Source organism: Lytechinus variegatus, chromosome 3 (assembly GCF_018143015.1).
Source record: "Lytechinus variegatus isolate NC3 chromosome 3, Lvar_3.0, whole genome shotgun sequence".
Lineage (NCBI taxonomy): Eukaryota > Metazoa > Echinodermata > Echinoidea > Temnopleuroida > Toxopneustidae > Lytechinus > Lytechinus variegatus.
In genome coordinates, this window is record NC_054742.1 from 44210911 (window position 1) to 44229045 (window position 18135).

The window sequence follows — 18135 nt, forward strand, 5'->3', positions numbered from 1 at the left end:
CTAGCAACAAAGCATGGCAACATTTTGTGGACAAAGTTAATGGGATATGGGATGTGACAAACTATATTGTAAGAGACACAAGAAATATGCTATGTAGCCTGGCTACAAATAGCTGTTTTCCATGGAAGTGAATTATGTTTAAAGTGATTATATTTCAGTACAATACACACCCCAAATTGAGTTATCTTGGGGTTAGGGTTCAGTGGAAAACAAAGTTGACACAAATTTGGGTAGAAAAAGTCAGAACATCATATGAAAAAAAATAGGGCATCATCCTAATTTCATTTGTCTGTGAATTGCTATTTTGTTAGAACCTAAATTCAATTATGATGTCATGAGTTTGTAAAACTTTTGACATGCTGTGTTTACCATGAAATGCAGAGCTTTATGATTAACAAAGTAAATGTTGCTCAACTTTGTCACATCAAGTTTGGACAAGGTTGTACCACATTCATTTATTGAATACAGGAATGTTGTGATCTGTGTTTTTAAAACCTTGTAAAAATTAGAGAATTTATTAGTCAAAGACTTTTAGGAAACATGTAACTACCGGGATTGTTGTTTCATAATTCAATTGTTCTGAATTGAGAATGGAGTCATTGCTAATATTCATGCCATTTTCAGTTCAGTTTATTTTATTCCACATCTCTTTAGAAATATAAAAAAACCGATGTGAAAAACATAGCTAGTAGCTGTCTTTTGGTTGATGTGTCAAGGTTGGTTCTCTTAATGTATTAGAGAAACAAGATACAGCAAATAAAACATTTTTGTTTGTCTACCTACAGTTATGAAAACAGACGATGAATCTGCAATCAAACTCGCTAAATCCGCTGCCTTATACTAATTTCTTAAAGTGGCTTACATAAATTATTTAGCGTTTTAGTACTATTTGATGACAGATGTATTTATTTTTTTAGCCTCCCACTCTAGTATCTAAATCTGATTTTACTTTTGCCCTTTTAGATGGTTGATTTGATCTTCTTCATCGCCATCTTAGCTGTGTTTCTCATCGGTTACGGGATCGCATCCCAGGCCATTCTCTTCCCTGATGAGACCAATATCAGTGTTATCATGAGAGGAATCCTCATGAGGTCATACTTTCAGATCTTTGGAGAACTCTTCCTGGAGGTCATTGAAGGTAAGCTGATACCGATATTCAATTCAATTCAAATAGGTTTTAGTAAAATGCATGTATGAAGATACATATTGCACATTTACGTTGGGAATGGTATACAATTGAAAATGAATAATTTTTGACAAATCACATTTGTTATCTTTTTTAGGTTTGATAACTATGATATGCTGATACATTGTGTTCTCTTGAATTTATAGAGAATAATTATACTGCCCTCTTTTCTTACAGTTGTTTCGATGTGATTACATGTATTTGCTTTCTTAATGCAGTTAAAAGAAGGAAGGGGTGGAGTATGAAGACTGATTATCTGTTAAAAGTTTAGTGTTTTTAGAAAGGAACTGAACTAAGTTAATGAATACAGTGGAACTCCTTAGATTATTTTGTTTTATACAGGTATTTTTATTCTTGATTTTTTCCTAAGAAATGTAATTTCACCTAGTAAGAAGGCACTGAGTTAATGATGAAAAATAAAACATTTGAATTACACTGTCATTTCAAAATGTCAGTCTGGTAGAATTAATGTATAATGACCTCACCTGTTTTTGATTTGTTTTTCTCTATAGGCTCTGACTGCACAGACAATGCAACCTTGGTTGATGGTGTGGACTTCAATCCATGTCCCCAACATTCTTGGATTGGTATCATTCTGTTAGCTGGTTATATGATGATCAGTAATGTCCTACTCCTTAATCTACTCATTGCCATGTTCAGGTCAGTATCGTCTAGAAAGAAAACAGTTTTTTTTTTGGAGATACAAGATTTTGACAGCTCAGCAATGATATGTGAAGAGGTTAAGACGTAATGATGAGAAAGAGCTTTTGTGGGGATGAGCATGATACCGTACTTTGGGAGTCTCACACATAATATGTGTGACTTGACCAGTCTGGCAAATACACACCTCTTCAATATGCATGTTACCTTCATCTCTTTTCCATTTCATTTTCACTCTTTCCAAAATCATATCAACAAAATCAATATTCTCCCATTTTCTTGTGCAGTTATACTTTCTCGGCCATCCAAGACAACACCGACACCTTCTGGAAGTTTCAGCGCTACGATCTTATCAAGGAATACTTCAACCGTCCACCTCTCATACCGCCGTTCATCATCATCTCTCATTTCTTCTATACGATACGCTTTATCCTCCGATGCTGCTGCCATACATGTACCAGTTGGCAGATACCTGAGCTCAGTAAGCTTGTTTATTGAACTTTACTTGAGATTGATTGTAGTATATTGGTATGAAACGTTCAGTTGCAATACATCCTAACTGGATGAGAATTGAGTGATCCATATCGGACTGTCTTTCATTGTTGGAGCTGTCTTAGAACAAAGTGTACTTTCCAGTTTTTGGTGGCACCCTTGTGAAAATGCACGTTCTTTTATGTGTAAATATGCCTTTACAAATATGTAAAGGAATGTGGTTTTTATGCAAATAAATGATGAATTTATCTTCACATTAATATTTAAAGACTTGTTAAGAAGCATATTAAATTGTAAAACAATGCCATTTTGAGGGTACTACAAACAATGAGTGACTGAATCTAAGGAAATTAGGAATTATTGGAATTGAAAGATACTATTTTTAGTGAGAAAATAAATTAAACAACAATAATCTTGCAAATGGTAAGCTTTTGAGTTTGTAATTATTATTAGAATCAACAACATAATTATCATCATCACAACATGCCATCTGTTCCCGTATACAGTATTTATTTTGTTTTATCATGGAAATACTCCTTGGTTTATGAAAATACCTTTCAAAATGTAATACACATATTATTGCATAAAAGTTGAAAATAGTGCATTTTCACCAACAATGCCATATTATCCCTCAAATACTGCATCTTTTAAAAATAAAAGATTGGTTTCCCTCCCATCAGAATCATCTTTAGCTTGATCATCATCATTACCATCATCATTATCATCATCGTCATCGTCATTATCATCATCATCACTAATTCTTTTCACATGTAACAGAGTGAGACCGTCAATATACCTCCTTTCACATTTGATTTTCCCTCATTAACCCCTCTTTCTAGAGCAATCATTGACGGATCAAGAAAAGAAGACTCTTGTTCTGTGGGAAGGCATCAATTCAGATAACTACACAGCTAAGCAAAGAGTATTGGTTCAACAGGATCTCAATGAAAGGGTCAAAGTAGCTGGTGATAGGTTAGTTATACACTCCCCTTATACATGCCCTTTTATGACAAAAAAATTATATATAGCTTTTTTAGATCAGCCTTGTTATTGTAATTATGTTATTACCGAATTTATCATTTTATAAGTCCCAACTATATACACTTTCTCTGTTTTCCCTCTCTCTCTTTACTTTTTTTTTGCTTTACAGTGTTAGATCATATTAAAGGACATGTATGTATTTGAAAAAGGGCTATTAAATTGTTTAGAAGATAAAATTTACCCATATGACTAAAAAATAAGATATTTTAAACTGTTCATTGCATTGGCAATTTGAGGAATTTAGTGATAATTTCTGTGTAAAAAGGCAATAAACCTTCAAACAAAGGATAATGATGCGATTTAAATGAGAAAAATATATGTACAAGTATTTTGCCCTTTCTGTTATAATGCTAACATACCTGTTTGTGGTAGGATTATTACGGCTATAGCAATAATGATATACAGTAGTCTGTCCTAAAGAGCCATGAAATAGCAATTACGAGCTTTTACTAAATATATTTATAGTATTGCAATGACATTTCTGTTCAGTGTTTGATATTTACAGTGTGTTTTGTTTATCATTTTCGGGTGTCATGTTTTTCAATGTGTTTGTTTTCACAGAGTTGAAGGCAATGGCATTTCTGTTCAGTGTTTGATATTTACAGTGTGTTTTGTTTCTCATTTTTCGGGTGTTTTTTTTTTTTCGATGTTTTTGTTTTTCACAGAGTTGAAGACATGACAATGAAACTAGACCAGGTGTTTGATGATGCTGAGACTCAAAAGGGTAAATCAGGACATCTTGGAGGAAAAGCCTTTGAAGATAGACTAACCAGACTTGAAGACAGGGTAAATAATTTGTATACCTTTATATTGAAAGATTTGTCATTTATTAAAGGGAAATCCAGCCTTTGTCATAAAATGTTGTGTTGGAAAGGAGAAAAATAAGTAAAAGAGCTCTGCAGTCCAATGATTTTTCCAATCAGCTGTCAAAAGCTACTGAAAAAAAAAAAAAATTTAATTCTCTTTCAAGAATGATGCCTTGTGGCATAGGATCCTTTACGTTAACACTATAACTTTTTATATAAGAACCACTCAGTGTGACAAGTGGTCTTTGTGAGCAGGTTGTCTTCATGTTGTCATCTGAATGTGGTCACTGAATCAGGTTTCACAGAAGTATATTCAGCAGAGTATTTCTGCATCATCAACTATGTATTTATTTTTGTGGTTTTCCCAGTAACTACTACTACTGCTGCCCTTTCCTTATTTTTCCATTTTAGATGGAACGTACCAATGATGCCCTTGATTGGATCATCAGTGCTCTTTCACGTGGTGGTAACGTGGAGGGCAAATTGACACCACCAAAACTCAAAGAGATTAAAAGCAGAGAAGGTAAACACAAAGATTTTAAGACATCCTTATTCAAGGCATGCATATCCAAGAAACTGTTGAACAATTCATCAAGTTCTAAGGACATTGTTTTTGTGAGAGCACTTCATGTTGAGAAAATTGTGTAATATTCACTCTTTTTTTAAAGTTCCTAATAGGACTTTTCTAGGTAAAAATGCACCCAAGTGTTTAAATCCATTCCACTCCAGCCGCTTAGTTCATCCTCTCTTTTCGTGTTTGCAGAATCCCTAGACATTGCTGAGGAAGAACGTAGATTTGAAGTGCCCGTCTCCATCGAAGCTCTGGGAATCATGATCCATAAAAAGTCTCGAGCCAGTCCGTACCCTGGGACCGCTCTTCGAAGATTTCCTGTCCCAGATAACAAAGTTCCTTGGGAAGTAAGTCTTTTAGTAGTATCAATTTGCATGTAAACGTAGGTCACTAAAATCCTTGCAATCAGTTGCAAATTTGAAATTGGTCACTGGTCTTGTTGCTATAGTTTATTAATTGCTAATTTGCTGTTTAACATTGTGATTTATTACATAGCTTAACAACACAGTGTTACAAGAAACTCAAAATCAATATCCAATCAATTTTAGCAATATCTTGGTCAGTCAAATGATCAAAGCCCCCTAAAATTGTGAAAATAGTTAACAAATAACATCCATGTTTATAATTGGAGGTATTAAAGATGCTTCTACATTTTCCTCCACTCACCAGACGGATTTTCCACTCTACACACCTGTAATATACACTCATAAGAGTGTGAAGGAAGGACCACACTGGGCAGACATTGACCTGATGAGTATGGTCAAGAACGCACGTCCACCACTTCTATACAATCAGATGGATGAGAAATGTAAATACAACCGCAGGAGTCACATGAAGGCTTACCAAATCAAAGATGGGCTTCCACTGTAAGTTGGATATCTTTTCATTGAAAAAAGTGCAAACTTATGCTTTTGATGTACATATGATGGAATATGACGTATATATATGAACAAAAAACAGTGTAACAAATGGGAAGTACATTGGGTGGGGAAAAAGTGTCAAGTGCTAATTGGCTTGTAGGATACCATGAATGGAAAAATATTATTTCATTATGACAAATCATACCTACCTGGACAATTTCATACTTATTTCCTGCATAAACAGTACTTGAATGTCAAAACAATGCTAAATGATGTTATTCAAGATGTCATTTTCCGTAATTGTTGAACTGTTCTGAATTCCTTTCGTTGCACTGACTTAGAAAAATGTATCCCAATGTAATTTGTTTCTTCCTTAGTTTTACATTTGTTGCATTATAATTACTATTTCCGATAATTTTTTCCCATCTTTATTAATTACCCAATCTCTTTAACTTTGTTCCTGTCTCCCTCTCTTCCTCTTATTTAATTTTGTCTTGCATTCAAACATGTTCTCACTAAATGTACTTTATTCTACCTCTGAGGCTTTCTTATCATTCTGGGTATTTCAATTACTTTCATATCTATGTATAATTATTTTGTAGAATAATTTCATTTTGATATGTGCCTATTTTATTCCAAGTTGTATATCTTTTCTGTCTGTATATACCATTTGTAAACTGAATGTAATTCAGCCTTTGGCTGCTATTTTCAGTGAATATTTGAAGTAAATAAACCATTCAATCAATTAATAGTCACCTGTCTGATTCATCAATCTTCTTTGAAAAAAAGAACAAACAAACATTTTGTATCATTCAATCCAATATGTTGTTGAATTCTGTTGTATTGATTATATTCATGATGCAGAAATCCCAAAGGACGTACAGGACTCTCTGGTAGGGGTCTACTAGGAAGATGGGGTCCTAACCATGCAGCTGACCCAATAGCAACAAGGTAAATACATTAACAAACTACAAATAGCTGTTGAAAAGCTTGGTAACAAGAAGAACTGATATCAACATAACAACTTTGCCTGATTTCAAATTTAGCACCGAATTACATGTTCTTATCATTTGCAAAGTCATGTGCAACTTATGAACAGATTTTTTGGAAACATCGCAAGGATTTCCCCCTGCTACAATTAGGAAAGTATACCTGTACGTACTACCCTCAATTGATTGGACTATTGTTAAGCTTTTATTAAACAACCTTCCAGATATTTTTTTTCAAGACTAAGTTCCAATATCATAATTCGTAATTGCTAATTTCTATCATGTTTGAAAGGCTCCTAAAATCTAAGTTTTATGTCTTGTTAAGACTCTTAATTGAAATCATTCTTGTAAATATCACTCCGGTAGGTTATACTATTTTGGACATGTATGACAATGACCTTTGAGAATCACCATTATTTAATTATTTCCCATCTTTTCCTATTTCCAATGAAGCAATTTGTTTCAATGTAAATGCAAAGAAAGTGATCCATACTTGTGTGTAAATTCATATGTTAAAGAATGAGGGATTTTTTTCAGTCTAATATCATCTAATTATATGATATTGGAATCTTTACTGATTGAGATGAAAATTGTATATTTGTTTTTAGATGGAAGAGGAAGTCAGATGGAACCATCTTGATGGATGAAGAGAAACCAGTCTTAGAATTCATTGCAATACAGAGAGTAGATAACCAACAATGGGCAATACCAGGGGTAAGTAGACATTTTTATTGATTCACAAATATTTTATTAAGATCTGGGGAATGTTTCGCAAAGATTGAAGTATGACTTAAAGTCGCACTTAAATGCCTACAGTGTAGTTGCGTGCGGTATAAAAGGCATGACTTCATTGGTCAGATCATGCCAAGTGGATGTGCTCTACTGCGTATTGATCAGGCTACCATCTTACATTCATATTGCCAAGTCTGTGAATCAGTTCAAAACCCTACTCAAAACCTACTTGTTTAATAGATGATTCAAAGCACAGTTGTGGGTTGGTCAGTTGGAGGTTTACACCAGTTTTGATTATTAGTATTAGTTGCATTAGCTGTGTCATTTCCCCTTCCACATTTTTTTTCTTATTTTATCTTTTAATCCCAAGTATAAACCATAGAAACACCCGTAGTAAGCACCATGTAAATGTTGTGTATATGATGAACATTGGAAATGATATTCTAGTGGGAAATGATATGTATATGGAGAATCTTATGCATGAATGGGATATACAAATAAGAGAAACAATGCACATTTGGTTGGAAATATTTTATGCATTTGCAAGTTCATCAGGCATTTGTGAAATCATGTGCATAGCTATCAATGCCTTTATTACAAATCTTACATTAGTCCTTCATATTCATGTAAGTGTTAACTTCAAAGTATTGTGAATGAATTCTCTGCCTCATTTTATCAATGATGGGCCTTAGGCCACAAGTCATTTATATAGTTACTAAAAAAATTGATTCTCTTCATATTTTCAGCCAAAATAATCTTATTTGTTGTCCTGAACACTCAATTTTGTTGATTACACATTGCTTTAATACAAACAGGAATTGTGCCATGGTTGATGTTATGGGTGTAAGCATGTTTGATTTAATTTAATTTTGTGAAAATGGTTTCAGTTTTCTGGTAATTTTATTGAGCATATCAGATAGTGATATAACATTTTGAGGACTCAAACAAGTTTTGGTTACAAAATGCACACATTTTTGGTAGTACTCAATGATTAAAATGAAAGCAAGTTGTAAAGCCAGCAAAAGTCTTAATTGTCTATGTGGATTTGCCCATTTAATATTACTCCAGGGTATGGTAGAGCCTGGTGCTCTGGTCAGTGAGACGCTGAGGAGAGAGTTTGGAGAAGAAGCTTTGGGTGCTCTCAACAAGACAGAAGAAGAGGCTGCTGACATCAGAGAACATGTTGAGAAACTCTTCTTAAATGGGGTTGAGGTAAGACAAGCCTTCCAGTAGAAGTGACTGAGATACATTCAGATTGTATTTAATTACTTATCAAGCGAAAGAAAAAAAGCAAAACAAAATATAAACAAATATTCTGCCAATCTCTTGTGTCTATAATTATCAAGGGGACTTCCCTAAAAGGGAGTTATGTTTTAACATTAAAAAATTCTGGTCTTCAGTAGACCCTGATACAATCTTGACTGGAATATGTGTAATTGAGAAAGAGTTCCCATATTGCTCACTTTAATAATTCTCCTTCAAAGGTGAATATATAGATTAGAAACTCTAATTTCACTACTTTTTTTATTATATAGGTATACAAGGGTTATGTGGATGATCCAAGGAACACAGATAATGCTTGGATGGAAACTGTTGCTATGAACTTCCATGATGAAGACGGCTCTGCCTTTGGGTCTTTCAATCTTGAGGTGAGATACCATTGTGTATGAAATCAAAGATGTCTTTATACGGAGTACTATATCATGCAGTATTTGTTGTTTGATGCTGTTAGGTGCCAATCTAAGCGAAATCTGTCAATAATTTGGATTGGTTTCAGGAAGCCGCAGACTTGCGCAACAAAATTATTTCATTGTACTGACAGAGATTATAATCGTATGGTTCTATTTAATGATTTACCAACGCTTCTTATTACACTGGTTCCAATATTTGGCATATCCATGAGTTTTTGTCTTGTACGCTTTGGCTGTCATCAATGGCCACTCATCAAGGATGACCCAACGTGTTCTGTAAAAATGCTCCTGGTTTATAAGGCAGTCACGTTAAGTGTGTAGATATTTCATGAGAGCAGTTGTCACTAATTTCTTTTTATCCAAACAAGAGATAACCATTCCATTTACTATGACCCCTATATGTGGGACCTTCCTGAAACAATTCATTCATTCATTTTCTGTTTGGTTTGATTTGTTTATGTTAATTCAAATTAATAGTGAGAATGCTCTCATGTTATAGCTCTAGAAGTTCATGTGAAGTAAAATTGATAAAATAAATGAATGAATAAAAGAATATGATTATTTTATTGGATTTCTCATAAGATTTAAAGTGAGGAGAGTTCCTTCTCTGATACTTCTACCAGAGGTTCCTCCTTTAAGTAATGTCTAATTTTGTTTTGATCGACAGGCCAGTGATGATGCTCAGAGTGTAAGGTGGCAACGAGTTAGCTCTAAGATCCCTCTCTTCGCCAGTCACACAGCCATGTTAAGGAAGGTTGCGGAATTACATAATGCTGCATTCTAAACGACAAAAATATCGGGTAACGTCTTTCAGCAAGGTGCCTTTTAAGTTTGTTCGTGATCCAATCTTTTTGTCTGAATAAAATTTGAATTTGGATCGACTGGATGTTGGAATGAAACCTATGAATTGTGACCACTTGAGGGAGAATTATATGACTTCATAGGCAATTGTTTTTTTTTTTACACTTCCTATTGATCTCACAGTACATTGACCTGGAAATGTGGTCATCAGTTCAAAATCACCAGGGTGTTTTTCATGCCAATTGGCAAATTTCTCATTTCTAGACACATTTTCATTGATATCCTTATGTTCCTGATACCTAACTTTCAATTCAACATTTATTTCCAAGGTAAACACATAAGTACATTTCTAAAGCTTGTGACTAGTGCACTGTGACATATAGACAATAAAGACATAATGCATGAAAAAAAACCTTATCAATACAAAGTACAAAATGCAGCAGTGAATGATAAAGCTGATGGAAAAAATTCAAATAATTTACATAATGAGAAAACATTCAAGGGAAATGATATGTGTCATTTATAGATGGATGATCTACATAGATAAGTGGTCTATTAACACTTTGCTAGCTCCTGATGCCCATTGGTACAATGTGGTTTGAATGCCTTGTCAACATGTTACAGGTTATGAAGTGTAGAATGTGAAATACCAATTGTAGAACTATATATGTATATTTTTGTAGGACACGATTGCTCAGTAGATATAGTAGAAATAATAAGTTGGGAGAGATGTGCAATTTCTTTCATAGACTGACTAAATCATAGTACTTGCCTTAGCTAGTACCAAATCAAGATTTTTTATGTTGTGTATAGATCTACAATGTGTTTTAAAATGATTTTCTTTGATAATCAAATGTTATTTTAAACAGAAAGTGCACATGTCACCATGTTGGCCTTTTTAAGCAGGAAAAATGATAGAAAGGTATTAAAGGTCAAAACCATCCTAACTCAAAGAAATAAAAAAAAATCAAACAAGCATATGCAGAAAATTTCATTCAAATTTGACATGAGAAAGTAATGAGCGAAAATGTAATGTTTTGCTTATTTTTCATAAAACAGTTTAATATAAGTACATTACAGAGATATTCAAATAAGGCACTCACTATTTCTTTTGTATTTTTATTATATGAATTATACAATATTTCAGTGTTTGCAAGTTTGACAATAAGGGGACTCTTCATCAGATCACGATACCAAAATATTCAGGTTCTTTGATGGATTTTCGCTAAATCATTAATATCTTTTTGTCATTTTTCTGATTTTATCGAACCAATTTAAGGGTGGACTTATTCTTCAATCAAAATTATATGACTGGATATTTATCATACACTAATGCTTTGACATATAGAAGAATATTCACCTTTTGTGTTTTTTTTTAATATAAATCAATATCTGTCTGAATATGGTGTGATATTCATTATGCTGTATTGATATTCATTATATTATATATTGATTTGAATGATAATATTTAATCTAACATGAAGATTTATTTTGTAAAACCTTTTAGGGCCTTTGAAATATCACAGCAGTGCCCAAATGTGCCATACACTGCATGCTTACAATAAGCATTTATTTTGTGTGTTTTTTAATGTAGACTTTTTAAGAGGACTATGACTCATAGATTATTGCTTTGATTGTATTGTCCTAGGCAGGAAACAGGAACAGCCAATAATGAGTATAGTATGGGTAGCTGATACAAGTTAATTGTGATCAGTGCAGTCAGTTTTTCCTGGTACCATTATACTTGACACCTCGGGATGTATCTATTATCCCCCATCCTCAACGCTGAACAACAAAAATACCACACACAAATTTTTTACAAATGGGTAAAGTAAAAATGATATGTTCACATTTGTTTGGCACAGTATGAAGGTGCAGATTAACAGCACATTATTTGATTATAAACACTAGTATTTATTTCATTAATTAGACAGACAAAGTCATCAGTAGGACAGGATTAATGTAGATTCAACAAGATCAGACCAGACAGGGAGATACTATTCATTCATTCTTTAGATATTCACAACCAAAATTGACATAACAAAAGATATGCAATTTGTGTTACATTTTACTTAATCCTCACATACCTCATATGAAATTTGTTTTTACATGTATATATTGCCGAGATACTCCTTTCTTTTGTAAGAAAATTTACCTGTGTTTTTATGTTTTTCTCTCCGTTTAGTAATAATGCACTAGTTAATGGATGCACTCAGTGGGTAATTGTGACACATTATTATTATTTGACAAGACATATCAAAATCAATCACAAACATGTTCATCAAGATCACTGAGCTTTACAATAAAATATTTATAAAACTTGTAATGTAATATGTGTAGAGCTAACAGGTGGTGAGCTGCATAATATATATTTTTTTCAAATTTATCATGAATTATTATGTCATTGTTAATATCGATCATGTAGATACTTTCCGTTGACCGTATGTAGAGGCTGAATTATGAATTATTATTGTGTATAACCTATTGTTTGAGATTAAATTGACACCTAAAGAAACACATTTTATACTAATTTTGAATGTATATGTGAATCTGGAACAGAATATCTACACCATAAATGAACAGTTTCTGAGAATTTGCTTGATGAATTATTGTATAAATTAGCAAATCTTTTAAGGAATGAACTGTAGAATTTGTGGGATATGCTATGAAATGTTTTCTGATTTTCCATTTGGAAATGTGATTGCTCAATCCTCATTTAGAATGCTTCAATTTTAGAAAGTGATTCAATATGAAGATGATGTGCAATTCTCGGGTGAAATTGATGCACCAATTGTGGCTTTGAATTTGAGTGGTACCTTTATACTGCATCTACTGGAAAATACAGTTGTTTCTGCAGTCAAGTTTCCAGGGGCCTGAAAGGACTTGCAACTGTTGTAACTTTGCCATAATGGCAACTAACATGGTAACAGGGCTCAGCAGCCAATCAGAATCAAGGTTTCCGTGGTAGTTGCCATTATGGCAAAGTTACAACAGTTGTAAATGCTTTATGAAACGGGCCCCATGTCTATCTTGTACTATGCAAGTGATAACGTATAAGCTTGAATTGTGAAAATCAGCCTTTAAGCAGACTTTATTCTACATCAATATCTTTGCCTTTTCACTATCATTATAAAATAAAGTTATGTTAGCTTATAGTGTGCTTTATAGATGTACATGTATGTTAATATTTATCTTTATTGTACTTCTATGTATTACTATGTTTGGATAGTAAAATGACTGTATAGATCATGGTCTGCCTTCGGTTTGGCATTTCCTTAGAACAACACTTCAATTTTATTAAGTAGCTTTAAACATTTCCCTTAAAATCATTTTAAGTTTATGAAATGAGATTCTACAACTCCAATTTATTTTTATGCAAATATTAATGTTTTACCAGATTGATTCAATTTTTTTGTGTCTTTTGTTCTGAAATATGTGATTTAATTTGAAGATATCATATATTTATTTTAACACAGGTTTATGTAAATACAAATATGGTGTAAGTTTGTTTGGTCGTGTTTTGTTGGATTTCATGCAAGAAATAGAATTTAAATGTTCATGTCAATGTACTGTATGAAAGAATATTGCAAGAGATATTGAAAAACTGATGATAGTGCTACTCGGTAATTTTTCAAAGATTCAGAAAGAGTTATGAGATTATGATCCCTCTGATTTCTTACAATGATAAATCTAATGAATATGAATCTTTAACTTATGAGACTGATAAATGTAGATTCTGTATTTTATTACAAATGTGGAACTATCACTAATCATGCAAGTTTAAATGAAATATGTTTCATTTAAAGAAGAATTTATAAAACAGAAAGTTAATTGAACTATTATGAATATCAAAAATTATTTGTGTTTATGTCATCATAAGGCTGGTATACATTTTTATTACTGATATTACTGTCAAGAAGATATCAGTTGATAATGTGAAGTTACTTTGATGGCCATGTTGTTGTTCATACAGGGAAATGAGAGAAAATTAGAAAATTTTCTTTTCTGATTACCAATGATGCATCAAAAGAATATTACAGTATCTTTGTAATCATGATTATTCTAAAAAGAAATCTGTTGTGATGATGTTTTATTTGATTGGAAATACCAATTAGAATCATGATATTATCATAGAAGAATAGCATGTAAGGTTGAAATAGAATATTTGAATGAAAAACAATGTGTTAACAAAAGCAGAAAATAAAAATGGGTCAGTGAATTGAAAAAAAAATATTGAAATTCAAACCTCCAAATTGATATGAGTCATTTATGAAAAACCAATATTCTGAAGGCTCTTGCTATGATCAAGATGCTATAATGCAGCAGTTGCCCGATGTTCTTTATGTCTCTTGGGGAAAATACGACATCTGTATTGCAAGTCAACTAATTTTGCTGAATTTATTACACATATTATATTGCAAGCAGGATGGGGATCTTCAAGATGTGTGAAAAACAAATGTGTCCATATGTCCATGTGTTATATTTTCCCAAAGTGAAATATTTTACATACATGATTTTTGTTTTTGACATGACATTTTTTAAAGATAATTTTTTGTCCAAGTATTTCTAACTTTCCATGTTTACTGATATCTGCTTCTTTGGAATTGCATCCGATTTAGGGTTTAATTTATTCTTCAATAGAAAACCATGCAGATATTCTAGGAGTATCCTATATTTACAGTACTCAATGGACCTACAAGTGATTGGAAATGATGAAGAATATTTGTTTCTTGTTATAGACAAAAAAGAGACATCAAATTTGTATATTGTAAGCAATTTGTAATAGAAATGAGTAAAGATAAGGTATTTTTATATATATATTGTACATGTACAAGTTATACTTATCAATGTTATATAGAGATATTAGCAAACAGTTTTTTTTTAGAGTGTGGTATTATCAATTTCTTTATGGAAAGTCTTTCAAAAGCAAACCCCTATGGATTGACAAAGTGCATTAGAAAATGTAAATACCTTAAATCAGTACAATCATGGTTTGATTTTCAGATTGAATTTTATTAAAGAAGGAATTGTTTTTTGTATACTGAGATTATGGTTAATCCATCCAATTTATAGAAGATTTAGCCTTAGCATCAAGTGCATTAATTGAGTCTTTCGCTAAGCAATCAAATCTTGATGTGCAAAGTAGACTGCTGTTTCCATTCAGTGCTTATTTGATTTACACTATATATCATGTTTTTGAGATTTTTTCTTAATAATTATAAATAGAATCATAGACAACCTGGTATTTCATTTGCCAATTTTGTTCCACTAACGTAATTCTAATTGCCTTATGAGAGATATGTATATGTATTAATTGTACTATTTTATTCATTCCTGCATGTAAGAGAACAATATTTTCAATAGAAAATGTTCATGGTAGGATTTTATGTTTGTTTTTCACCCTTAAAAACCTGCTGAAAATTGTAACAAACAGTCATGTTTATACCTGTAATATCATTATTTTCTAATGAATTACAGGGAATTTTGTATACAAGTGTGTATGTAATGTAAATTAAAATGATTAAAACAAAGGTTTTGCTATGTTTGAATATCCTTTGTCTTGTTTCTATATTTTACATGAAATTTTAAGGTCGTATAGAATATATCCCTTTGTTGTACATTTTAATGTCTCTTGGACTCTAATAGACAGGTTGTTGATGAAATAAGTGCCAGTCATGTTGATTTTGGTGCTAACATAGTATTTCCAAATTTTCTCGATATACTATTATTTGTGGTTGCGGAATGGATGAAAGGGAAAATTCACCCTAGCTTGAAATTTGGTTTTTATAAAAATAAACGAGTTTGTGAAGATTAACCAGTTTGAATTGTCACATGAGAGCAGCTTTCCCATCGGTCCTGTGATAAAAATTTCCTAAAATGAAAATTTTCTCAAAAAAATTGAAACTAATTTATATTATATTCATTATACATGTATATTATACCCACTTTGGTAAGAATTTTTTTGTTATGAACCATTACAAACTGGGAACTAGAACTGCAATCGTTTCAGAACGATGTGCATGCATTGACGCCTCTGATTTAATAGAGGGCAAGAAACAGGAGGAGATCAAGAGAAAACTCTAGATGATATACATTCTCAAAATATTACAGGGCGCTATTTCTTAAAGGAATGATCACTGATGCGTAAAACACAGTTGGAGTATGTGAAATGATACAATTGGCAAACCCTGAAAACATGAGACAAAAAATAAATTCAAACAAGGAAGTTATGGCAATTTAACTATTTCAAGACTTTGCAATAGAAGGCGCTATTTCTAAAGGTTATGGTCCCTAATTATGGATAGTATGTCTACCAAATCAGAATGAATTTGGATGAGAAACGGAGGTAGGAGAGGACTAACAAAAATTACATGTTAATCAAATTGGATTTTGGCAGATTTTGCTTTTCATAGGAAATTACATTCTCGAGTCAAACAAATTTCGCCCATTTTTAGACCATGTGGCCGCTGAAGAAAGAGAGAGAGAGAAAGACGCAGAGAGAGTAATGGAAATAAGCATACAAATTCGCTGACAATTCATCAACGTAACCCAGTGTTAAGTACATATCAGAACGATGTGCATGCATAAACTAAGTGTATCGCCTTATTGGACAAATGGCGTGCCATAGTACGTTCAGTTCGTTTTTGCACGAAACCGATGCAATAGACACTGTACAATTCTGTTGTTGATAATGTGTACATAGTGAGCAGTATACCATGTGTTCAGATTGACTTATCTTGAAATTTTCTGTTGTAACCTATGTCGTATTTGGTATCAATGGCACGGTATTCCAATGCGGTGACATTGATACCACTTTTATTTGTGCGCAGGCAATAGACCGGAAGTAAATGCCATATAAAGAAAGACATTAAAAATGAAGGTTTTGCACAATAATTTGAAGCTGACGTCAGATTTTTGTCAGTTTCTGTTACAAAAGGTTGACGAACGGTTGAAGTATATATCAATACTCATATCAGCCAAGTTAGAAAGAATAAGCTTCAATAATAAGGAAATAAGAGCAAGTTGAAGTTGTGCTGGCAGTAAAGTGCATTTTTGGGTATTTTGCTGATTTTCGGGAGCATTTTTGAGATATTTCGTCAGTTGTAAGGTATATATTTTTTTAAATGGCATGAAAGATCATATCTTGAAGACCCTAAATTCAAAAAGGGTACGGGTTTGGCCACGCATGACGCAATGAGGAGCATTCAAAGGTAAGCGTTTTTGAAACTTTAGAGGGCGCTATTTCGATGACGGAAGGTCAATGATGCGTGAAAATTCAGTAACTTGTATTTTATGATACCGTTATCAATTCCTGAAAGAATGAGCTCAAAATGAATAAAAACAAGAAAGTTATGGCCATTTTACGATTTTTTTTACTTTACATTTCAATAAATATGACGTTTTTGAAGGAAGGCTATTTCGGATTTGAATTTAGGACATAAAGATGGCATTTTGAAGGTCAGGTTATACGTCGCAGATGATGGAGCAACTCTTTGACTATCTATAGCAATTTGTTAGAAGTCTGTAGCATGCAGGATAATTGAGATATGAAAGAATGAAGAATGGTATGCAAATGGACTTGAAATGGACAAAATGGCGCCTGGATGGTCATGCATGAGTGATTTTGGAAAATGGAAGACGAGAGGCACAACTAGGGATGCTGGACAACATGTCTACCAAATTTGGATGAATTTGGATGAGGGACGGAGTCAGGGTAGAGCTAACAAAACCATGTGTTAAACAAATGGGATTTTGGTGGAAGAAGAAGATTACGGAATAGGAATATGGAACAAGAACAATGCATTGTCGCCCACTTCATAGCATAGCATAGCTTGCAAATGACATCACATTTCATATTACATTCTAATTTATATCTTCATCAAATTTTCAGTTTTTTTTATGGTGAACTCTCCCTTCAAAGAAACAACAAGATGACATATCGATAGAAAGCAAGGATTCCACCCTGAAAATACTCCTTGTATTATGTAAGTGCCCTCAACACTATTTTACAAATAGGATTCTTTTCCCCCCTGCTCATCTCTGGACTCGATACTTGTCATCTTCATTTCATCTTTAATTTCTTCAATACCTTCCCTCTCTCGTTTTCTTAAACTTTATAATCATCTTTATCTCTCAATCATTTTCTTTAATCCCCTCCATTTATTTTCTTTATCGTATTCATTTCAAAATTCAACCTCATCGTCAACACCACCATCAACATCATCATCAGCACCACTATCATCAACCTCATCATCATCAGCACCATCAACACCACTACCATCCTATCATCTTCAGTAGCTTGGTAT

General features: G+C 32.8%; 1 protein-coding gene across 1 annotated transcript in view; it reads left to right on the top strand.

Moving 5' to 3' along the window:
* Positions 1-15348, top strand: part of LOC121412033 (transient receptor potential cation channel subfamily M member-like 2) — a 53612-nt gene extending 38264 nt beyond the window's left edge. Inside the window, exons 23-35 of the mRNA XM_041604945.1 lie at positions 964-1138; positions 1699-1846; positions 2134-2327; positions 3178-3310; positions 4045-4165; positions 4597-4708; positions 4949-5103; positions 5426-5622; positions 6481-6567; positions 7214-7319; positions 8406-8549; positions 8873-8986; positions 9696-15348. Coding sequence (XP_041460879.1) covers positions 964-1138; positions 1699-1846; positions 2134-2327; positions 3178-3310; positions 4045-4165; positions 4597-4708; positions 4949-5103; positions 5426-5622; positions 6481-6567; positions 7214-7319; positions 8406-8549; positions 8873-8986; positions 9696-9812 — 1803 coding nt within the window. The 3' untranslated portion in view covers positions 9813-15348. The remainder of the gene's footprint in view (positions 1-963; positions 1139-1698; positions 1847-2133; positions 2328-3177; positions 3311-4044; positions 4166-4596; positions 4709-4948; positions 5104-5425; positions 5623-6480; positions 6568-7213; positions 7320-8405; positions 8550-8872; positions 8987-9695) is intronic.
* The last annotated feature ends 2787 nt before the right edge of the window (positions 15349-18135 follow it).